Here is a 24,150-nt window from a genome sequence, read left to right on the forward strand (position 1 = left end):
GGCCCACTTCAGTCCCACCTCTCCCCACGACCTAGAAACTCACCATTCTCCCCTGGCTAACACTGCCTCCTTACGCACCAGTCTCTTCTTGTCATCCAGGGGTGTGGCTAAGGCCCGGATCACCTGTGGTTTGTACGGCAGCAGCTGCGGCATTAGAGGAGATAATCTTAGCCTTGTTCAACCAAGACAATGGACAAAGCGGCTTCTCTGCCTCGCCAACTAATACTCTTCCTATTCTTTAGTGATTCTAGAGACTGCTATGTGGCGAGCTGGCCATTCTGTTTTAGGTAGTCAGGCAAATCCTCGCCTGTCTGGATCCTACTGTGCGTACCTCACATAGCAGGGTGGCCAGTCCCACTTGACCAAGGCAAGACACTCTTCTAAGAAGTTCCCAGGCCAGAGAGGGATATCTGAGGTACTCACCACGGGGGTGGGCAGGCGAGTAAGAGCGTGCATACACTGCAGTGCGGCAATCCGGACAGCCTGGAACAACCAGAAGGAGGTGAGGGGAGACCCACAGAGGGGAGACAGAGGGGCCAGAGAGCTGCTGAGGCTCAACTCACCATGGAAGGACTGGAGCTGAGGTTCAGAAACTTTGTGACAAGGGTGTCAACATGAAGACTCATGATCTGGGGTGCTTCCAGTAGAAGAGGCTGAAGGCAGCTGAGGGTGGAGAGCTGTACCACGGAGTCGGGGCAGGACAGGGCCTCCAGCAGCAAGGAAAGCAGCTAAGGGGCCACAGGAAAGGGGGGGTGACCACATCTGGGATAAGCCTGCTTCTCCCCTCTCTAGCCCCAACGGGGGCGGGGAGGGGGCCATGGCTTGGTCCCTGCTTCGAGGCTGACTACAGGGCTTACCGTGGGCAGCTCCGGCAAGAGCACAGGCTTTGGTAGCCTGTTAAGTACATGAGACAGACCTTTCAGGTAATTTGGCTTCACATCTGTAAAAAAAAGGAAAAGTTCAGGGCTTCTCCTGTGGCATAGTGGGTTTAGATCAGCATTGTCACTGCTGTGACCCTGGTCGCTACTGTGGTGCAGATGTGATCCCTGCCCTGGGAATTTCTGCATGCTGTGGCCAAAAATAGATTAAAAGAAAAAAAGAATCGGCATATGCAGCCTTTCACATATAGACCACACTACAGCCCTAAAGAAGCACTCAGGACCTACATTATTTGGAGACTGGGGCTTGAGGGAAGATGTCTCTATGTCTGGGGGCTTTCCTTTAGATGCTCCTCACCTTGGGGAGCAGCATGGAAGCCCCGGACCAAAGCAGGCACGTTATCTGTGAAGAACCGCTGGCGGAACATGAGCCGCACCTCGGCGTGGCCAGCACGAGTCAGCACGTCAGTGCAGTCAGACATGAGCAGAGAGAAGCCATCAGCTGCTGCTGGGCCTAGTTCTGGATCACTCAGGAGGCCCATGAGCTGGAGAAACGAGAGCCTTTGAGGTTCATCAGCAGGAAAGAATTGTAAATACCCAAGAGGAGGACAGCTGTTATTTCTGGAAGGAAGAGGATCGACAGAGACATTCCTACTTAGGTCCTACGCTCTGCTGTCCCCAGAAAGGACTTACCTGATCTGTAAGGCAGGAGCTGAGAGGATGGTATCTGAGCAGTAGGGCCTTTGTGATCTGTAATCAGAAAGAGATCAGTCAGGGCATGACCTGCAAACCCTTGAAGCATGTTTATAGTTCAAGGTTAAATGGAGAAATTTTATTTAAAAATTATTAGAGCAGACACAACTGCTGTCTAACCAGAATCCATTCTGACTCCTTACCCAGAGAAGCAGTGTGAAGGCCTGACTACGATAGGGCCCAGAGCTCAGCCCAGTCTCCACTTTGTCCACAGCCAGCTGCAGGAACTCATCCAGCTGTTGCCCTAAAAAGGAGGAAGGAAATGCTGATGTCTCCTTTAATGAAGGGTGTAAATCATTTAAATGCAGAGGCTATTAGAAAAGAACAATGTCGAGTTCCCGCTGTGGTGCAGTGGCTCAAGACCCTGACTGCAGCAGCTGGGGTTGCTGTGGAGGCATAGGTTTGATCCCTGGCCTGGTGCAGTGGGTTAAAAATCCTGTGTTGCTGTAGCTGTGGCACAGGTCGAATCTGCAGTTCGGATTCAATCCCTGGCTCACGAACTTCCATGCGCTGTGGATGCAGCCATTAAAAAAAAAGTAATAAAAAGAGATAAAGAGAACAATATCATCTTGGCTGTGGACTTGGCCCACTAAGCTCTCTAGGACACCAGCATGAGAGCCTGGTATTCTCATACTGTACAGGCACGGGCATCTGAAAAGAGTTGTCTGCTTTTCATAGAGAGTTAACCCTCACAGCTCCCCGCAGGGAACAGGATGACAGAACTAGACAGAGCACTCTGCTTGAACCACCCTTATCTTCTTATGGCCTGTAAATCCTTCCCGACTCTGTCTTGACTTTTGTCCCAAGTGCTGTCCCTTAGAAGGCCCTATCACATTATTACAAGCTTCTTTTAAAAAGAGAATGAGACAGAGTTCCCGTTGTGGCTCAAGGGGTTACAAACCCGACTAGTATCCATGAGGACGCAGGTGTGATCCCTGGCCTCGCTCAGTGGGTTAAGGATACGGCGTTGCTGTGAGCTGTGCTGTGTAGGTTGTAGATGTGGCTCAGATCTGGTATGGCTAAGGCTGTGGTGTAGGCTGGCAGCTGCAGCTCCAATTCAATCCCTAGTCTGGGAACTTCCATATGCCACAGGTGTGGCCCTAAAAAATGAAAACAAAGGAGAGAGAAGGAGAACCAAACTCTTTCGTCAAGGGCTGATTCAGGGAAACCTCATTCAGTACCTGCAGGGTGCTTGTTCAGGAGTCCTGCAAAGCACTTGGCAGCAGCAGTGGAGGAGAAGGGGCAGTTGTGGCAGCAGCTCAGCTCTAAAAGTTCCCGCATGAGTTGGTTCAGCTGAGGGATTTCCACCTACAGAAAACCTGGCCATGTCATGGACCCAGAGAACACCTGGACTCCAAGAGATACCCAGAAGAGTGGCAGCAGGGGCCAGGTGGACGAAAAGCAAATTCTCCAATGGAAAAAGTAGAGAATCAGCTTAGCCTATGATGAATTTTAGCCCAGAAGTCACCGGGATCCACTTCCCCTGGTCAGGGTTAAACAAGGGTACTCCCCAAGTGCTGTGGTCACTTACATTTCGAGGAAGGGAGCAGACAAAGGCCATAAGCAGTGCAACCAGCCTCGTCTGCCCTGAGGAGCCATCCTATAAAGGAAGAAGAGCCCTATTAAGCCAGGGCAAGAGGCTTGTCTGCCCTGACACCCATCCCAGATTAGCCCTAAAAATTTGAAGGACAGAAGTCCCAAGAGTCTCCCCCATCTGATCCATCAGACCCTCACCTGAAATGGCCGGAATCTGCCAGGGAAGCTGTTTTCAGGCAGGAAGGAGATGTTGCCATCCAAGAAGAGGGGCACGATGTGGGCGACACTCCGGGCAGCTAAGCTGGAGGTAGAGCACTAGGTGTTACTGAGGAGCCAGAGTCTACAGCAGCCTCGGGGTTCCTGGCAGTCACCGAGTCAGTGGGCCTGAGCACAATCATTCAACCTTCAACAGATACTACCTCGGCACATGCTATATGCCAGGAACCGCTCCTGTCCTGGGCCCTGGTGCTCGAGCAGTGAAGCAGACAGATCAAATCCCTGGTCTCCTAGAGCTTCCAAACCAGCAGAAGAACTCAGGGTATATTTTTAAAATGTTCCACAAGTGACCTAAGCACATCTGCAGCTAAGAACCAGACAGTCCATAATGGTAAAAGGTCCCTTCCTTTTACTTTGCCGGCAAGACTTACAAAACAAATAACTGCCTCCACGTTTAAGTCTGGGTAAAAGGGCAGCTCAGAAGGCAGTTATCTGCTGCTTCTTCCCAAGCAATTCTCTCCTCCCTGGGATCAAGTCACATCCATGACTAAACTCACTCAGGGCTCAAGTGGGTGGTGGCCGTCCCAATGACAGACACCATGGCAGCCAAGACCTCATCCTCCAACAGCACTTTTTTCAGAACTGAGTGTTCCTTCTCTGCAAAATAAAAACACACACACACCATCACAGGCCATGACTATAATTTATATGATTAGGTCCTGTACTTCTCAGGATTCTGGGCCGTGACTCTAGTTACAACAGCAGCGCTTTTTAACCTGTCCTCTACTAGTGCTGTAGTCCTGAGAATCGGCAAGGGACCAGATGCAGGACCGTCTAAGGCGGGCCACAGAGAGCTCTCGAGAACTTTCTGCAGTCCTTACACTGGGCAACGATGGAAAATAAGGCTAGCTAATATGAATGTTTTTAACGTCAGAAATAGTTATGTTAGTCTTTTCAAAAACATACAGGTAACATGGATTTATCTTCATGTGTCCTTTTATACAGCAGCTACCTTACATACACACACACATACAGACAGACATGAATCACTGTGGCTAAGCACTACACCTTGCCTTATTTAATCACTACCAAGTACTCTGTGATACAGATATTACTCTCTCCCCCTATAAGTGAGGAAACCGAAGCTTAGAAAGGCTAAATATCTTCATCCAAGTTAGCAAGTGGTGGAGCTGAAGATGAAGCCAACCAGGCCTGCTTGACTCCAGAGCCTAATTCTAACTAACTTAACTGCAGAGCAATCAAAGGGGGGAAAGGTGTGCATACTCTTGAGTATTGCTAACATTAGTTGATTTTGGTTCTGGCCATTGGTTGGCTTGGCACCTTTTGCTTGAAGTGAAAGCTCGTTATGTGGACAAAGGCTATAAAAGAAGACTCTGCTGGGACAAAACGCGATACCCCAAGGGTGGCAGTGCTATTCAACAAAAGTAGAAGGCAAGACAGGAGGAGAGCGGCGAGGTGGAGGAAGTTACCTGGCATGGAAGCCTGCACAGCCAAGGAAAGCAGGCAAGGTATAGCTGTCTGATGGAAATACCAGCAGCTCTCAGGGTCTCGCTGGCATTTTTCTGCCACCTGCTGGAGGCTCTGACAGACAGCAATAATTTCACTGGTTCCTGCAGCCATATTCCCTGTGTAGTGAGAAAGTTCTCTGTAAGGTTTTCTTAAAAGTACTTCCAGGTTTGTCAGAGAATATGGGAAGAGTCATCAAAGATGAGTGACTAAAGAGACCAAAAGTGTCTTATAAAGAGCTGAGTCACTTTATTCAGGACCTGAGAACTGCCCTGCCAGCTCTGCAACAGAAGCACTTATACACAGCTGATCCCTGAGCAACGCGGGGGTTAGGGAGCAGACCCTCCTGCACAGTCAAAAATCCACGTGTAAGTTACAATCATCCCTCTGTATACATGGCTCCTCCGTATCTGCAGTTCTGCATCCGCAGACTCAACAAACTGTGATCATGCATACTGAAGTTTTTACTATTGAGAAAAAAAATCTCTGGATTATTGGACCCGTGCTGTTCAAACTTGTGTTGTCCAAGGGTCAACTGTACATTTTCTCATTTAGTTTTCAGAACAACCCTAGAAGTACCACTGCCCCCATTTTATAGAGGTAGATGTGGAGGCTCAATGAATTGCCAGTGGTTTCTCCAGGGTCACAGTAGGTGCAAAGTCAGAAATCACACCCAAGCCACACTCTTGAGTCCAGTGTTCTTTCTACTCTACATCAGCTGCCGGGCACCCTCTGTTGACTGGATCTACCACAAAGGGCTGGGCAGTGCAAAGAGGGGCACTTAGGAATTAGTGAGGGCCCATGGTGGGCATGCACAGGTTCACAGTAGCGATAGCTGCTGTCACCTACTTAGGAGCAGTGCTTCTCCAACTCCAGAGTATGTACTAGGTACTTGGGGATCCTGTTAAAAGGCAGATTCTGATCATTGGGGCCTGAGATTCTGCACTTCAAATAAGCTCCCAGATAATGCCCGGGCTGCTGCTTGACCAACCCTATTTTGAGCAGCAAGGCCTTACAGTGGTGCTTTTCTTTTCTTTCTTTTTTTCCATTTTTTATATAGTGATTTTTATTTTCTTCATTATAGCTGGTTTACAGTGTTCTGTCAATTTTTTCTACTGCACAGCATGATAGTGGTACTTCTCAATGGACTCCACATTAAAATCACCTGGGCAATTTTTTTTTTTGGGGGGGGGGGGCTTTTTAGGGCTATACCCGTGGCATATGGAGGTTTCCTGCCTAGGGGTCCAATTGAAGCTGCAGCTGCCAGCCTACGCCGCAGCCATAGCAACGTGAAATCCAAGCCATTTCTGCGACCTGCACCACAGCTCACAGCAACACCAGATCCTTAACCCACTGAGTGAGGCCAGGGATTGAACCGCCTCCTCATGGAAACTAGTCAGGTTCATTAACCACTAAGCCACAATGGGAGCTCCAAAATCACCTGGGCACTTTTAATAACTGTTGCTCAAGTTCCATCCTTCCTCAGAGACTGATTGAGTCAGACTGAGTGAGGACGAGGCATTCAGCATTTTAAAAAAGTTCCCGTGTGACTCTTACTATAGCCCCAACTGGAACCACTGCTTTAGAGGCATCAACTCCAAACCTGGCTATGGCTTCCCCTTCAGCCCAGCTCCTTGATGATTGCCCTTGGTGGTTACCTTTGTTCATCTGGCGGAGATGCTGCAGTAGAAGAGGCAGGGTCTCCTGGACAATGCTGGGGTGTGTTGAAATAGCTGACAAGGCTTGTAGGCAGCGCAGATGCTGGGAGCATTTGGTGGGCCCATCCCCTCTAGCCATATCTGACTCCTCTGAAAGCAACCAAGGAGATGAGGTTTTACCTGTGATGGCCGGCGTGAAGGCCCCAGCCTTCCTGGGAAAGGGTGAGCCACGGAAGATCAGAGACACATACCTATGCACAGCTCTTTGGCAAGCTTGGGCACTAGGTGGCTGCTGAAGGCTACAGGGTAGAGAGAGGCCAGGGTTCCTGATGCTTCCAGCGCTGCCCCCCTGCCAGGGCCCAGGACAGGTGAGCATTAGCTGCGGCTTGGCCCACGGCTCTTGGGCCTAGGCCTGCCATTAGACAGGTCCAGGAGCGTGGGCTCCTGAGGCCGCCTTGCTGACGAGTAGGTCTCAAGCACCTATACCACTAAGCTGGAGAGAACTTCTTAATGCCCAAGAAAAGAGAGCATTCCCACACCCCTCACACCTTGCAGGGCCTGCCTCCCCCCAGGAGAGCCAAAGGTCAGAAGCACAGAGCCCTGCACCAGCTTGCTCTATGCTCTAGATGCTCACCAACTCTGGGAATCCTCTTCCAGGAAGCTCAGTCTGTACAGGTGACCCACTGCCAGCTCCAAGTCCCCAGGAGACAGGAGATCTGTGTTAGAAGAAAACAGGAACCTCATCTTTCTTCCCCTGCGCCCACCACAACTCTTCCTAAAGTCCTGTTAGAAATCCCAAAGCAGAAGTTCCCTTGTGCTCAGCAGACCAAGGATCTGGTGTTGTCACTGCTGAGGCTCAGGCCTAGGAACTCCTGCATGTAGCGGGTGGGGCCAAAAGGAAAAATAAAAAGAAATAAATAAAAAGAAAAAAATAAAAAGAAATCCCAAATCATCCAGAGTTACAGTGAAAGCCAGGGAATTAAGACTACTCTCCACTGGGAGTTCCTGTTGCGGCACAGTGGGTTAAGAATCCGACTAGCATCCATGAGGATGCAGGTTTGATCCCTGGCCTCATTCTGTGGGTTAAGTATCCGGTGTTGCCAGGAGCTGTGGTGTAGGTCGCAGATTTGACTTGGATCTGGCATTGCTGCAGCTGTGGTATAGGTCAGCAGCTGTACCTCCCATTCAATCCCTGGCCAGGGAATTTCCATGTACTGCAGATGTAGCCTTGAAAAAAAGACTACTCTTCACTGAAGATAGAAAATCACAAGAAAGGGACCAAGAGCCCTGTCTTTTCTCTTTCCCTTAAGTGTACCTGGCTGGGCACCCAAGACTGTGAGTGTACGGATGCCAACAAGCTGAAGCTGGGTACTGGCGTCTGTCAGGGCCGTGAATACCAGTGAGCACAGCTGGTCCTTGAAGCCACTCAATGGCCTTTCATCTAGGGAGAGACAGAGTCCAGGTTAGAGGGAAGCCCTATTCAGCACTGATGCAAAGATACCATGGGGCAGATTTAAAGCATTTAATCCATTGGCTATCCAGGAAGTATACTAGAAAAAAACCAGGTCTCATCTGTTGCGTGTTCTCTTGTGCTACACCCTCAGAACAATAGGTCTGCTGTTCTAGATTACTTCTCTATAGCACACTTGGCCTGCCATCCTTTAGAGGGTTTCAGTGCGCAGCAGGCCTTAGAGTACCACATCTGGAAGGTGGCCTCACCCTTGTCTTCATAGCTCCATTTCTGTTGCAGCTTCAAGAAACCCAGGATCATTTCAAGGATTGTCCGCCGCTGGTTGCTCTGTAATGTTTTAAGGGGTATTGGAGTCAAAGAATATTTTTTAAAGAATTTCAGTCCTGCTACTGTGGATGTGGGGAGGATTATCCTTGTAGGTAAGACTGTCAGGAAATGAGTGAACAAAGGAACCAGCCACAGCTAACAGGAACAAAATCTAAGAGCTACTGTATCTGGGCCCAAGCTCAACGCTTAGCTCTCTCTCCTAGCAGTGGTCCCATGGTTTCCTCAAAAGGTTCTGTTTCCTTACCTGACTATGCTTGTGGAACTGCTCCAGGAGTAGAGGCAGCACATTGCTGGTGATGTGGTCACAGGCCCGGGCAGATGCACCTGCAGCCGCCTGCAAGAGTTTGGCACTAGGCCACACCAGTTTCATGTCCGGTTCACACAGATGGTGCCTGCAGTCTAGAGAGGCAGCACATCACAGACCTGGGGAGTAGGCTGAATGTTGCCTGGTTCCCCTGTAGGCCACAGAAGTTGGATGATGAGCCCCAGTTCAGTTGGCTAGCTGTTACCACTTAAACTGATTTCAACTCAAAGCAGGGCTCCAGCACCCAAATCTCTGAATGTGGGAGGCTACTTAAGAAAGGTGGCTGGCCTTAGGGGATTTCTTCTCTCTGTTGCTCACGCCCCTTTCTAGCTGCCATGGCCCCATTACCCTGTAGAATGTTGCTAAGGAAGGAGTCAAGGAGGTCCTCAGCATCAGCCCTCAGCACAGAACGAGACAAACACGCGGTCAGGGAGTTAAGGGCCGCCAGGCCCTCGGCCTCTACCCGCTCACTTGCCGTCTGGAACACCTGTCAGGGAGGGATCCCATGGCTACTGAGGTGAGCCTGCACCAGGTGAGACCCCACCCACCTACTGCCTATTTCCTGTCTGGGGTGGTGAGAACCAGAAGGAAGCAGCAATGGAAATTCACCCTTCAGATGAGCTTCTTTTTTTTTTGTCTTTTTTAGGGCCGTTCCCACGGCATATGGAGGTCCCCATGCTGGGGGTTGAATCAGAGCTACTGCTACCGGCCACAGCAACACGGGATCCGAGCCATGTTTGCGGCCTACACCACAGCTCACGGCAACACCAGATCCTTAACCCACTGAACAGGGCCAGGGATCGAACCCGAAACCTCATGGTTCCTAGTCGGATTCATTTCCACTGCGTCATGATGGGAACTCCCTCAAATGAGCTGCTTAACTGGTGTATTTTCACTAAGTCCTTAGTCCCACTAGGACTGGTACACACCCTTTTTGGGAAAGTGAATGCTGACCTTGAGCAGTGGTTGTTGGGATCCCCTTTCCCAGGTCTCTTCCCTCTCCCCCTACTCAGCCTGCGCTACGCTCGTGACCAGGGAAGGACACTGTGTGAGACTGATCACGTGCCATCACCACAGCTGACCCTACCCTCGTCATTCAACTACAACTCTCTCTCCCTCTCTTTTTAAAAAAATGTTTTGGCTGTGCCCGTGGCTTGCATAAGTTCCCTGGCCAGGGATCAAACACATGCCATGGCAGTGATCCAAGCCACAGCAGTGACAATGCCAGATCTTTAACCCCTAGGCCACCAGGGAACTCTGCTCTCTTGCTGAATAAACAGGCACAGCAATAGCGGGAAAAGGATAGGGGTGGTATGTCCCCTCATACCTGACAACTAGGAGTTAACAGCAGTGAATCTGTCTAAGTGACACTCACCTCTCTGCGGATAGAAGCCCAAAGGCTGGGTAGGAAGTCCTTTAGTTCCTTCTGTCCGTATACAGCACAGCAAGCATTCTGCCAAGGAAAGCACAGGTCACAGCGATCTACACACTCAGACTTCCTGGGATATGCAGGCACCTCAGCATAATGGCTCTCAGCAATAAAATCAGCAGGATTTCATAACCATCCCAGCCAGGTCACTGAAAAATAGGAGCTTGTCCTGATCGATGAAAAACAAGCATGAAGAGGGAGCCCTGGTCAGCCTTTCCTCAGCTGCCATTCAGTTACTCAGTTACAGAACAAGAAAAAATGCTCCTGAGGGCTTTAGGTCAACATATAGGCCCAGATCCTGGGTATCCCTCTCTTGAGGCCCACTGAACCATCCCTGGCTCTCCAAGAACCCATAATCCTTTAGCATCCTTAAATTGTCTAAAGACAGCTGGATCCTCGAAAGGGAAAAGTCACTCACCAGAGTCTGCAGAGAATCCAGCTTGGCACTCAGAAGCTCAGAATCCACTTTCTCTATCAGCAGGGGGAGTAGGAACTGCGGGAGAGAATGAAGAACTCAAGTGTGAGGTATGGGTGGCATTGAAGCCACACTAAGAGCACCCATCCTCACTGCCACCCCAGGGTAGGTGCTACATCAAGAGCCTGCCAAGCTGTGGTCAGGCTCCCAATGACCTGAAAAGTGGGCTGGCTGGCAAAGCTATAGAATTGCAAAAGATAGCACCATATAGGGATTAGGTTACTATTTTAAATGAAGGGATGGTAATGTTTTCTTTCTTTCTTTTTTCTTTTTTTTGTCTTTTTGCCTTTTCTGGAGCCACTTCAGCGGCATATGGAGGTTCCCAGGCTAGGGGTCTAATCGGAGCTGTAGCTGCCGGCCTACGCCAGAGCCACAGCAATGCAGGATCTGAGCCGCGTCTGCGACCTACACCACAGCTCACGGCAACACCGGATCTTTAACCCACTGACCAAGGCTAGGGATCAAACCCGCAACCTCATGGTTCCTAGTTGGATTCGTTAACCATTGTGCCATGATGGGAACTCCTGTTTTCTTTCTTTCTTTCTTCTTTTTCAGGGCTGCACCTGAGGCATATGGAGGTTCCCAGGCAAGGAGTCAAATTGGAGCTGCAGCAGCGGGCCTATGCCACAGCCACAGCAATGAGGGATCCAAACCGTGTCTGAGACCTACACCACAGCTCACAACAACACTGGATCCTTAACCCACTGAGTGAGGCCAGGGATTGAACCTGTGTCCTCATGGATCCTAGTCAAATTCGTTTCCACTAAACCACAATGGGAACTCCCGAGATGGTAATGTTTTCCACTTTGACAGTCTGAAGATACTTGCCACACAAGCCTGAAGACACATGCAGGATAGTACAGCCTAAAATGTGTACTGAATCCTTCCTTCCCCCATGTTTTCACTGTTCTTTCTTCAGTGCCTTCTATGGACTGGGGCTGGACCCACCTCGGCAAATCGCGGTGTAGAAGCCAGCACAGCTCGAAGACTGAGGATGAGATCCTCTCTCTGGATACCGTAGGGATCGTTAGGTGGCTGGAAAAGGGAGAAGGGGCCTGGGCTTGTATGGCTCTTTGGAGCACCCTGGACACAGGGCTGAACCTGGAAACCCTGCAGAACAGGGTGTGATTTATCCCCAGTCTGGCAGAAGAGTGTGGAATGAGGCCCCGGCAGGAAGACAGCTTGCTCTTACATGATCCTTGGGAATTTCTGTCTGGTGGGCGTTTATTTTCTAATTGATCATACAGTTTCCATCTGATCTATCATCTCGCCACTCAGAGATAAGCACCCTTACCTTTCTGGTGCAACTTTCTTCTCTCTAGATATAGTATTATGACTATGTAATTGGTAGACACTGTTCCCTTTAAAATATACATACACTTTAAGAAAATATGATCTTTTCTGAACATATGACTTGCAATCCATTCTTTCACTTAATACATTAGGTACATTTTTTCATGGTATTATTCTTTCATAACATTAGTTTTAGTGGCTGATACTATTCATTTATGTGGTTGAACCACAATTTATTTAAATAATCTCCTTTTGATGGACATTTCTATTTATTCACCTTTATAAAAAGCTGTACTCACAAGGAAATGTCAATATTCTGTGATAACCTTAGTGGGAGAAAAGAATGGATGTATGTATACGTATAACTGATTCACTTTACTTTGCATATGAAACTGATACAACATTGTAAGCCAACTATACTCCAATAAAAGTTATTTTTATTAAAAAAAAAAAGCTGTACTTCTGGCAACATAAAATGCGTTATTGATTTTCTGCATCAAGAAGGAAGATTTTTTTTGGGGGGGGGTTCTTTTTTTAGGGCCGCACCCATGGCATATGGAGGTTCCCAGGCTGGGGGGTCAAATCAGAGCTGCAGCTGCCAGCCTATGCCACAGCCACAACTTAGGATCTGAGATGCATCTTTGACCTACACCACAGCTCACGGCAACGCTGGATCCTTAACCCACTGAGCAAGGCCAGGGATCCAACCTGCGTCCTCATGGATACAAGTCAGGTTGGTTCATTACTGCTGAGCCATAACAGGAACTCCCAGAACTCTGTCTTCTTTGAACCATTATAACACCACTTGTTTTGGTCCATAATCTCATATTGTTACTTAAATGTTTCAATTTTCAAGGTCAGGAATCACGTTTTACAATTTCATCACCTTAAGCACTAAATACATTATTGAAGAGCTCCCCGAAATGCCTGCTGAATTGAACACTTCCTCCTAATTCGAATGTTTCTCCATTTCCTAGTTTACTAAAATGTTAAGTTCTTTGAGGCAAGAATCGTTTCTATTGTTCACTGCTGTACCCTCAATGCCTAGAACTGGGCCTGGTACATAACAGATACTCAATGAAAACCTGAACGAACGAATGAATGAATGAATGAAAAGTACTACTTACAGGGGTAAAATCAATAGGGAAGTAACAGGATGTCACTTCAAACAACTCCTCCACAAAGGGTCCTAAGGCAACGGGGAAAAGAATGAGGACTTAGAAGCCTCTCATCTGACAAGCCCCAACCAGCTAATTCAAGACTATGCATACCTAGGCTATAGTCTCTGGAGATGAGGTCATGGACGATGCGGAAGGCCACCAGAAGATTACGGGGATCCTTTTCCCCATCCATCACCTGGATGAAGCCAAAGGTGAAGTCAGCTCCTAGGCCCTTCAGCTCTGGGGAGGAGAGAAGAGAGTTACCACCGGCCCGCGGGATGGAAAGCTGCGGCTTTCTTCTGGCCTGTGCTCTTCCGCTGCTATTAGTGCCTCCCCTTTCTTACTTCCCAGAGCAGACCCTTTTTGTTTTCCTATCCAAGAGAGTCCCCAGTGAAGAGGAAATGTGCAACAACACGTAACTGTTACAGAGGTAAGAATTTAAAACATCAGCTCAAAAGCTACCCTTTCCTTACTTTCCTGGGGAGTGAGTGGATCCCCAGTTTCCCTGTATTATTCTCTCAGAGTACAGGCTCTTCTCTATCACCCCCTGGCTCAAATGAGTCCTGGTAATGGGGGAAAACAAGATGTGCTCACTTTCCAGATTTGCCAGAGAGCCCTGCCTCTTACCTTCTTCCCGAGTTCGCATGAAGTTGGTGATGATGCTGTAGACTGTGTGTCGGTCCACCTGTGGCAGGGACTTGATGGGAGAGACAGGAAGTAAGTAAAGAAAGTGCCCAAAGAATACCTTGGCTGACAAAACTACTTCCTGTGTCACAATCTCTAAGTGGACAGTGCTCTTTATACCAGTGTAAGATGAACCTAAGAAGAAATGCAGAGAAAGGATATGGCTATTGGCCCAGCAGTCCAGCAGGGGAAGCGAAAACCAAAAACTGTCTGCTGAATGCCTCACTTTCCTTTGGTGCAGGAAGACACAGGTCAGGCATAATGGCACGCCTCCCTCTCCTCACACAGTAGCGAGGGATAGCGTGCGAACACGGTCAAAGATCTGAAAGAGTTCACAACTTAGACGGCAATATATGTATGTTTTTCAATTGAAGTATAGTTAATTTACAATGTTGTGTTAGTTTCAGGTGTACCGAAAAGTGATTCAGTTATACATACATATAAATCTGTTCTTTTCAGATTCTTTTTCCTTATAGGTTATTATAAAATATGAGGTGTAGTTTCCTGTGCTGTACACCGGGTCCTTGTTGGTTATCTATTTTATATATAGCCGTATGTATCTATTAATCCCAAACTCCTAATGTATTCCTTCCCTCCTTTCCCCTTTGGTTACCATAAATTTGTTTTCTATGTCTGGGGGTCTATTTCTGTTTTGTATCTATTTATACATATGTACGTATGCTCATTTGTATTTTTTTTCAGATTCCACATATAAGCAATATCATATTATATTGGTCTTCGGCTTACTTTATTTAGTATGATAATCTCTTAGGTCCAACCGTGTTGCTGCAAATGGCATTATTTCATTCTTTTCTTTAATGGCTGAGTAATACTGCATTGTATAAATATACCATATCTTCTTTGTCCGTTCATCTGAGTTCAGAACTCAGAGGCAGTATTTTTTTGCCACCTAATTCTAGTTATGTCAGGGGATGGGAGATAGAAGAGAATGTCCAAGGTGACTGTTATCACTTACCTGTACGTGGACCTCCTGGAAGATGGCTTTAAGCACAGAGACAGCCAGCCCTGAAGGCAGGGCCACACACAGGCTCTGGAAGAGAAGAGAAGGGTGAGCACAGAGGGAATTCTGGGAATTCTAGCACAGCCTCAAGACACAGCTTAAAACAGGCCTATTTAGCTACAACATCCAGGTTCCTGAAGAAGTGCTAACAATGAGAAATGGGGTCCCTTTTCTCAAACTGATTAGTTGTCTGCCGCTCCTTCCACTTTGGCTCTGAATTGCAGTCCCCAGAGAACACTTTCACTCTTCAGAATAAAAACAGAAGTGGAGCTGGCTGAGGCTAGTTTGGTTCCACATCTGGGTAATTGCTTTGAAGCACTTGAACCCTCTAAGGGGAAGAAGATAACTCACTCACTGGACACAGGTTTCTGTAAATATGGTATGTAATACAAAAAAGGAGAACTCACAAGTGCCCTCAAACCCTGCAGGACAGACGGGATCACAAGATGATGGTCCTTCAGCCGGTTCTCATAGAACAGGATTAGGTGTACCACTGTGCAAAACAGAAATTCAGTCATTAGTTTACACAGGCTGGAGGAGGGGCTACTGGCTCTGCTCCTTCCCAAAGTTTGTAAGGGCAGTTTCTGCTTGGGCTTCACTGCAAATTTTCTCCTTCACCAAGAGATATATCCCAAACCTTCCCATTTAAGGATGCCTTCCTTGATCTGTCAGGAAAACATGTGAACAGCTTTTAGTATCTCTTCTTATAGGTTCATAGTAAAAACCCATTCTCAACCCAAGAACTGTCTTTCCACAGAACTGAGGTTGGCCAACTTTCTCAAAGGGCCAGACGATAAATATTCTAGACTTGGAGAACACAGTATGCCACGACTGCTCAACTGGGTCACTATAACATAAAAGCAGCATAAACAATAGATAAATAAATGGGCATAGCTATATGCTAATGAAACTTTACTTATAAAAAACAGGCTGTAGTTTGCCCGCCCCTACTACAGAAGATAAGTCCTTTTTTTTTTTTTTTTTTGTCTTTTCTAGGGTCGCACCCATGGCATATGGATGTTCCCAGGCTAGGGATCTAATCAGAGCTGTAGCCACCCGCCTACACCACAGCCACAGCAACGTGGGATCTGAGCCGAGTCTGCGACCTACACCATCACAGCATCACGGCATCGCCAGATCCTTAACCCGTGAGCAAGGCCAGGGATCGAACCTGCAACCTCATGGTTCCTAGTCGGATTTGCTAACTACTGAGCCATGATGGGAACTCCATTTGTTGTTAGTTTTTTTCCTCAGGACTTCAAAGCACTTTGATATTTCGTTATTTTCTGCTCCAACTATAAAATACTACTTTGTCCCATTTTACACAGAGGGGAAGACACGCTGACAAAAAATTGTCTAAGGCTACATTTGAAATCCATGTGTCTTGTGTCTCAAGACTTTTTGTAAAAAATTTTTTAATATGTATATTTTCTTCTTTTTGGCTGCCCCACAGCATATGGAGTTCCTGGGCCAGGGATTAGATCAGACCTGGGGCAATGCTGGATCCCTATCCCACTGTGCTGGGCCAGGGATTGGACCCTCGTCCCAGTGCTCCCAAGATGCCGCCAATCCCGCTGTGCCACAGCGGGAACTCCTTGTGTCTCAATTCTTCTCTGTCACATGTACCATAGTGAGAAACGAGGACCTTGAATTAGGAGTTCAGATACCTGATGTCCTTCCTCCCTCCTCCCTCCCCATAAGTTAGCTTGAATAGACAAGGGAGGCCTTGGCTCAGCACTCCTACTAGTGATGCCAGTACCTTCTTTCTCCAGGAGCAAGGAGTGACACTGAAGTAGCACCTGTGACAAAAGCTGGACTCCTCGTGCCCGAGTTCGGGGTTCTGGGTTCTCTAGAGAAGACCTGGGGGAAGTAAGACAGAGACATTACTCAAAAGTTTACTTCAAAAGTTTGAACTGGGTTTGACATTACCCAGTTCAGACTTCTGAAGTAAATATTTTACTATTAGTCACTCTCACCTCTGAGCATGGCAGCCAGCCCAGGGAGGTGTTTCAGGGGTACTTAGCGTTACAGATTACAGTAAGGCCATGGCCTGAAGAGCCAATCCCCAGACTGACCTGGCATCATTAGAGGCCCATGTGATACCAGGCACTGATTGGGCAGGGGGCTTATGCTTTCTCCCAGTGATATGACTGTGACATTCCTCTGAAAGAGAGCTTAGCAGCTACCCACAGGGCTCAAGAGATGACTGGTAGCTGTAGCACCCACCAAAACAGGAAGAGAATAAATATATCACTGTTAAAGCAACCACTATGGTTTTTTTTGGGGGGGAAACCCTTTATAACTGTAAGTTTACAAAGTAAGATGGTCAGAATAAAGGTTTTTTTTTTTTTTTTTTCTTCTTCCTTCTTTAAGGGCCGCACCCCGGGCATGTGGAAGTTCCCAGGCTAGAAGTCAAATCAGAGCTGCAGCTGCCAGCCACCATGGCCACAGTAACACCAGATCTGAGCCGCGTGTGCGACCTACACCACAGCTCATGGCAATGCTGGATCCTTAACCCACTGAGTGAGGCCAGGGATCAAGCCTGCGTCCTCATGGATATTAGTCAGGTTCCTTACCGCTGAGCCACCAAGGGAACTCCAGAATAAAGGCTTTAAATATTTAGAATTACTGATATGGGAGGACCTAGACTAAAGCAACAAGGTGATTTATCTTCAAAATAAAGCACAGAGATTACATTTAAACATACCAGAAAGCATTTACGTAAATGTAGGAGGTAGAAGACTTCTGAAGGAGAGCTGGCTAGGACACTCGAATAAAACCTCAAGGTTAAGAGGATCTATAGCTAGGGGTCATGAGGCAAAAATAAGATTGTTCTGGATAGGATCCATAGGATAGGAACTTAGAAGAAGGTCCCTGCTCAGAAGTAGAAAACTGCATTTAAAAAGGGACCAAGGCACACATGCTCATAGCAGCATTATTCAGAATAGCTATAATGCGGAAATAAACCAGCTATCCCTCAATAGATGAATGGCTAAACAAAATGTGGTATATCCACAGAAGAGAATATATCAGCAAGAAGTAAAGTACTAATACATGCTACAACAGGGATGAACTTTGAAAACATTATGCCAAGTGAAAGAAACCAGTCACAAAGGTTACATATTATTGTATGATTCCATTTATATGAAATTTCCAGAATAGGCAAATCCACAGAGACAAAGCAGATTAGTGGCTGCCAGGGGTTAGAAAGAGGAAGGAACGAGGAGTGACTGCTAATGGGCATGCAGTGATGAAAATGTCCTAAAATTCACTGTGGTAAGGGGTGTACAAATCAATGAACATACACTTTAAAACGGTGAACCTTATGACATGTGAGTTATATCTCAATAAAGCTTTGCTATTTTCTTTTTTTTTTTTTAAAAAGGACCAAGGCCACAACAACATGAGTACAAAGGCCAAAAGGTCTCTTAGGTGGGAGAAATACACAACAGTGACCTACTCCCCTATCTCCTCCCCAATTTTCTAGTTTTATCTGTTTTTAGAAGACACGCTGGCCATAACACTATTAAGCCTTGTCGATTTAAATGGTCTACCAATTTTGAAATATGAGGAAATAGGAGACTACGAGCACATACTTCCTCTGGAGCTGCGACTATCTGGTTGTAGCACTGGTCTTCCAGCCTTTTCCTACAGTGGGAAAGCTGGTACAGGGTCAGCCCCCTGGCAACTCTCCAGGTTGGGCCCACAGCAGGTCTGAGTCAGATGCAGGCTGACCAGAATCCGATGGGGAGGGTGGGTCTAAAGAAGCAGAGGAGGATCCCAACTCTAATTAAATAACAGTTGATGGCATGAACCACCCACCTCACCCTAAACCTATGGGCTGACCTAGGAGCTAATGTGGTGCAAAGACTGTGTTCCCAACACTTTCTTTGGGGCCTTGGTTGGGTGGTGTGAGTCTTTTTTCAGGAGAAACATAGACTTAACCTGAGATACTGATATGGAAGGAGGAGAAGGGTGCTGGGCTATATCAGGAGAAACTCAGGACAAAATAACTTCTTCAGAGTGCACTGGCAGGGCTGGAGAGGGGCATTCTAGAGCAGAGGCTCTTACCCAAGGGCTTCCACCACTTGTAATATTGTATAGCTTCCAGATTTCACATCTAGAGGAAACAAAAGAAAGAAACATGAAAAAACAAAAATAAAACTCCACCCTAGAGTTTAAATCACCAGTGTTTCTGCCTACCTTAGGGCTCACACCATGGTGCCCCTGTGCTTACCAAAAGCCCCTCCATGAGAGGCATTCCTATAACACTTCAAATAAAAAAACTGAAAAGAAAGTCAATATACCAGGGAGTTCCCGTCGTGGCTCAACAGTAACAAACCCAACTAGGATCCACAAGGATGAAGGGATCTGGTGTTGCTGTGGCTGTGGTGTAGGCTGGCAGCTGAAGCTCTGATTCAACCCCTAGCCTGGGAACTTCCATATGCTGCTAGTACGACCCTAAAAAGCAAAAAAAAAAAAAAAGAGAGAGAGAGAGAGAGAATACTCAATAAACAGTGTTGGGATGATTAGGTAAATATTTGGAAAAAAAAAAACAAAACAAAAAAACCACCAAAAAACTAGTGGTTCTGAATCTTTCACCAAGGTAAATTTCTTTTCCTTTCTTTCTTTTTTTTTTTTTTTGTTTTTTTAGGGCCACACCCATGGCATATGAAAGTTCCCAGACTAGGGGTCAAATCAGAGATGCAGCTGCCAGCCTACGCCACAGCTGGCAACACCAGATCCTTAATCCACTGAGCCAAGGCCAGGGATCAAACTCACATCCTTATGGATACCAGTCAGGTTTGTTACCACTAAGCCACAATGGGAACTCCCACCAAGGTAAATTTCAAATGGATTAAAGAAAGAAATAAGACAGAAAGTTTCAAAGTATAACATACAGTTATACTTAGCTATAAAAATATTTGAAATTCTTATAACAAAGAGCTATTTTACCAGTATATAAAAAGCTCCTACAATTCAGTGCAAAAAAGACCAATAACCAATTTAAAAATGGGCAAAAACAGAAGATGCTCAATCATACAATAGGAATGCAAATTAAACTATACATACCATTTGTTTTTTTTTTTTTTTGTCTTTTGTCTTTTTGTCTGTTGTTGTTGTTGCTATTTCTTGGGCCGCTCCTGCGGCATATGGAGGTTCCCAGGCTAGGGGTTGAATCGGAGCTGTAGCCACCGGCCTATGCCAGAGCCACAGCAACGCGGGATCCGAGCTGCGTCTGCGACCTACACCACAGCTCACGGCAACGCCGGATCGTTAACCCACTGAGCAAGGGCAGGGACCGAACCCGCAACCTCATGGTTCCTAGTCGGATTCGTTAACCACTGCGCCACGACGGGAACTCCATACCATTTGTTTTTAACATACTAGATTGGCAAAGATCAAAAATTTTGTAACATACGTTTGGTGATGGTACACAGAAATCAGACACTTAAAACACTGTAGCTGGAGTATAATTGGTATAGACTCTTTATGTAGGGCAATTTGAAAATATCTTTTAAATTACAAATGTACATATGCATTAACCCAGGACGTCTTCTCAAAATTTATCCTATATACTTGTAAAAGTGTAAAATAATGCACATACAAGGTTTTTATTACAGAATAATTTATAATAGCAAATGACTACAAAATGGCCATTGGTAAGAAACTAGTTAAATTATAGTACAACATACAATGGTATTCTCTGTAGCTACTTTGGGAAAAAATTGAAAACAGACTGAAGAAGATAACATATATATATTTATACTGAGTGGGACAAGATTTAAAAGAACATAAATACAGTATACATAAATAGTATATAGTGTGTGTGTAGCACTGTATTTAAAGGGAGGAGGAATTATTTCCTTTTTTTTTTTTTTTTTTTTTTTTTTTTGTCTTTTTGTCTTTTTGCTATTTCTTGGGCCGCTCCCGAGGCATATGGAGGTTCCCAGGCTAGGGGTCGAATCGGAGCTGTAGCCACGGGCCTACACCAGAGCCACAGCAACGTGGGATCCGAGCCGCATCTGCAACCTACACCACAGCTCACGGCAATGCCGGACCCTTAACCCACTGAGCAAGGGCAGGGACCGAACCCGCAACCTCATGGTTCCTAGTCGGATTCGTTAACCACTGCGCCACGACAGGAACTCCAGGAATTATTTCTATTTGTATTTCATTTATATCTCTGGAAGATAAAATGAATTGGTAACATTGGCTGTCTCTAGGGAGGGAGACTGGATAGCTAGGGGGTTAAGAGGTAAACAAACAAACAAAAAAAGCTTTACTTTGCAGTTCCCATTGTGGCTCAGTGGGTTAAGAACCCACTTAGGATCCACAAGGATGCAGGTACAATCCCTGGCCTTGCTTAGTGGACTAAGGATCTGGTGTTGACATGGATCCCTCATTGCTGTGGCTGTGGCACAGGCCAGCAGGGGCAGCTCTGATTTGACCCTTAGCCTAGGAACTTCATATGTCACAGGTGTGGTCCTAAAAAGGAAAAAAAAAAGTTTTACTTTGAAAAAATTGGTGAAGATAGTAGAGAGTTCTGCTATACCCTCACCCAGTTTTCCTAAATGTTAACATCTTACACAGTACATTTGTCAAAACTAAGAGAGATTACCATTTGTATGTTTGTTTGGTTGGTTTTTTTGTGTGTTTTTAGGGCTGCACCTGGGGCATACGGAGGTTCCCAGGCTAGGGGTTGAATCGGAGCTAAAGCTGCCGGCCTACACCACAGCCACAGCAACATCAGATCCAAGTTGCGTCTACAACCTACACCACAGCTCATAGCAACGCCAGATCCTTAACCCACTGAATGAGGCCAGGGATCGAACCTGCGTCCTCATGGATGCTAGTCAGATTCGTTTCTGCTGAGCCAAAATGGGAACTCCTGTATATTATTTCTTCTTCTTCTTTCTTTTTTTTTTTTTTTTTTTTTTGTCTTTTTGCCTTTTCTAGGGCCACACCCGCAGCATATGGAGGTTCCCAGGGTAGGGGTAGAACCAGAGCTACAGCTCCCAGCCTACACCACAGCCCCAGCAACATCAGATCTGAGCCACATCTGCAACCTACACCACAGCTCACAACAACGCCAGATCCTTAAGGCACTGAGCGAGGCCAGGGATCGAATCCGCAACCTCATGGTTCCTAGTTGGATTCGTTAACCACTGTGCCACGACGGGACCTCCCTGTATATTACTTCTAATTTCACTCCAGACTTTACTCCGATTGTTCTGGTTTTTCCACTAATGTTAAATTTTCTGTTTCAGGATCCAATTAAGGACATCACACCGCAACGACGAGCCATCGTGAATCCTTAGTCTCCTCTGGTCTGAAAGTTTCTCAAATCTTATTTTTCATGACCTTGGTATTTTATAGAATGTCCCTCAACATGGGTTTCTTTAATGGTTTCCTCATGTTTAGCCTAGGGACATGGATTGTGGGAAGTATAAATAGCACAGAGGCCAAGTGTCTTTCTCATCACATCATATCACAGGTACAATACGTCAACATGACTTATCACTGGTGCTTTTAACTTTGATCACTTGGTTCAGGTAGGGTCAGCAGGTCACTGCAGTATACATACAGTTACTACATTTTTCTTTCCCATACTCCTTCCTCTGTAAGGGAGTCACTACATCTAGTCCACACTCAAGGGCAAAGGGGAGATTAAGCTCTGTTTCCTGGGAGGAGGAATATTTATCTACGTTATTTGGAGGTATTCTAAGGAAGAGTCATCTTTTCCCTTCATTTATTCAGTTGTTTATTTTATATCAGCATGGACTCAAGTATATTTATTTTATGCCTTGGGTTATCAATACTAAGTTATTTTGTTGCACAAATTATCTTTGGCCACTGGGAGCTTTTTTAGATTGGCACTGGTGTCCCTTTGACATGCCACATCCTTTTAAGTGCTTTCTTACTTTCTGGCACTACAAAATACAACAGGCTCATCTTGTAATTTCCCTGCCCCAACCGCCTTTTCTCCAGGAAGCCATGGTTCCTATCTTTTATTGGAGAACGGTATTAAAAACCAAGAACTGGGTGTAGCTGTGCTTGCTGATAGTGGGATATCATTGCTTCTAAGCCCTCCTAAACAGACACAACTGGGAAATATACATGTGTATTCTAACCCAGGTATACACACATATATATCATTATTTCTGTATCTATCCATATACATTAAACTAAACATATGATCGTGTTAGAATCTCCAACTCTAATCAGTACCACAGGGTTCATTCTAGCCTGCCTCCCAGTTTATTTGTAATTTGTTTCTCTGACAGAGAGAAACCTGACTCCCATTATCTACCATTTATTATTCTTTCCAACCCTAGTATAGCTGTAAATTACTTTCAGAATTGTCAACTTTTTGTCTTTTTAGGGCTGCACCCGCGGCATATGGAGGTTCCCAGGCTAGGGGTCAAATCGGAGCTACAGCTGCCAGCCTATATCACAGCCACAGCCATGCCAGATCCAAGCTGCACCTGCAACCTACACCACAGCTCACGGTAACGCCGGATCCTTAACCCACTGAGTGAGGCCAGGGATCGAAACCTGCGTCCTCATGGATGCTGGTCAGATCCATTTCTGCTGAGCTACCATGGGGACTCCAGAACTGTCAGCTTCTGTGTATAAGCAGAGTATAGTATTTACATATACTTTTATCTTTAGCCTTATAGTTTCCAGACAAAATTCTTTTCCAAAGTCATTCAGATCAGCTTCCCGCCCCCCACCCTCTTTAGTAAGGTTATGTCATACGCTGGAAATACAAAATATAGTAAATTCATTTGTCACAGTCTGCATACCATCTTGGGAAGGAAGGGAGATTTCTCACTGTGGATCCTTCTGCACCTTTTGAATGTTGTTCCATGTGAGTGTATGACTTATTTTTGAAAATATAATTTTAACAGCACACCGGAAATTCACACAGATCTAACAGAAACATCTTAGGATAAATTTTCAAGGCAGAAGCAAAGACTAAAAGGTTATCAATCTTCCTAAGAGTCTGATTAACATAGAAAAGTTTTCAGAGTTCCCACTGTGGATCAGCAATAACAAACCTGACTAGTATCCGTGAGGACTCGGGTTCAATCCCCGGCCTTGCTCAGTGAGTTAAGGATCTGGTGTTGCTGTGAGCTGCTGTGTAGGTTTCAGGCACAGCTTGGATATGGTGTGGCTGTGGCTGTGGTGTAGGCCAGCAGCTATAGTTCTGATTCAACCCCTAGCCTAGGAACTTCCATGTGCCACGGGTGCAGCCCTAAAAAGACAAACAAACAAAACCACAGAAGAGTTTTAGCTCAATAAGATGTGGCAATCAGGGAATTACTGCCGCAGGCTGCTCTGGATCCCCAGCCACCCACCTCTAAACACAAGACCTAATTAGTCAGTTCTCGCCAACACCAGACTTTGGCTA

General features: G+C 46.3%; 1 protein-coding gene across 1 annotated transcript in view; it reads right to left on the reverse strand.

The window, feature by feature from the left end:
* The window catches only part of MMS19 (MMS19 homolog, cytosolic iron-sulfur assembly component), a 33,550-nt gene that overhangs the window by 437 nt on the left and 8,963 nt on the right, over positions 1–24,150 (reverse strand). Inside the window, exons 2-30 of the mRNA XM_013990467.2 lie at positions 18,804–18,852; positions 16,492–16,592; positions 15,140–15,225; positions 14,688–14,762; positions 13,655–13,724; positions 13,139–13,267; positions 12,995–13,056; positions 11,523–11,609; positions 10,518–10,592; positions 10,046–10,123; positions 9,019–9,157; positions 8,611–8,765; positions 8,288–8,366; positions 7,884–8,009; positions 7,203–7,284; positions 6,820–6,917; positions 6,569–6,718; positions 4,874–5,029; positions 3,941–4,040; positions 3,366–3,468; positions 3,163–3,231; positions 2,813–2,939; positions 1,775–1,875; positions 1,572–1,628; positions 1,237–1,423; positions 858–940; positions 564–728; positions 424–483; positions 44–144 (exon numbers count right to left, since the gene is read on the reverse strand). Of these exons, the coding sequence (XP_013845921.1) occupies positions 44–144; positions 424–483; positions 564–728; positions 858–940; positions 1,237–1,423; positions 1,572–1,628; positions 1,775–1,875; positions 2,813–2,939; positions 3,163–3,231; positions 3,366–3,468; positions 3,941–4,040; positions 4,874–5,029; positions 6,569–6,718; positions 6,820–6,917; positions 7,203–7,284; positions 7,884–8,009; positions 8,288–8,366; positions 8,611–8,765; positions 9,019–9,157; positions 10,046–10,123; positions 10,518–10,592; positions 11,523–11,609; positions 12,995–13,056; positions 13,139–13,267; positions 13,655–13,724; positions 14,688–14,762; positions 15,140–15,225; positions 16,492–16,592; positions 18,804–18,852 (2,950 nt within the window). The remainder of the gene's footprint in view (positions 1–43; positions 145–423; positions 484–563; positions 729–857; positions 941–1,236; positions 1,424–1,571; positions 1,629–1,774; positions 1,876–2,812; positions 2,940–3,162; positions 3,232–3,365; positions 3,469–3,940; positions 4,041–4,873; positions 5,030–6,568; positions 6,719–6,819; positions 6,918–7,202; positions 7,285–7,883; positions 8,010–8,287; positions 8,367–8,610; positions 8,766–9,018; positions 9,158–10,045; positions 10,124–10,517; positions 10,593–11,522; positions 11,610–12,994; positions 13,057–13,138; positions 13,268–13,654; positions 13,725–14,687; positions 14,763–15,139; positions 15,226–16,491; positions 16,593–18,803; positions 18,853–24,150) is intronic.

The sequence above is a fragment of the Sus scrofa genome, chromosome 14 (genome assembly GCF_000003025.6).
Source record: "Sus scrofa isolate TJ Tabasco breed Duroc chromosome 14, Sscrofa11.1, whole genome shotgun sequence".
Classification (NCBI taxonomy): domain Eukaryota; kingdom Metazoa; phylum Chordata; class Mammalia; order Artiodactyla; family Suidae; genus Sus; species Sus scrofa.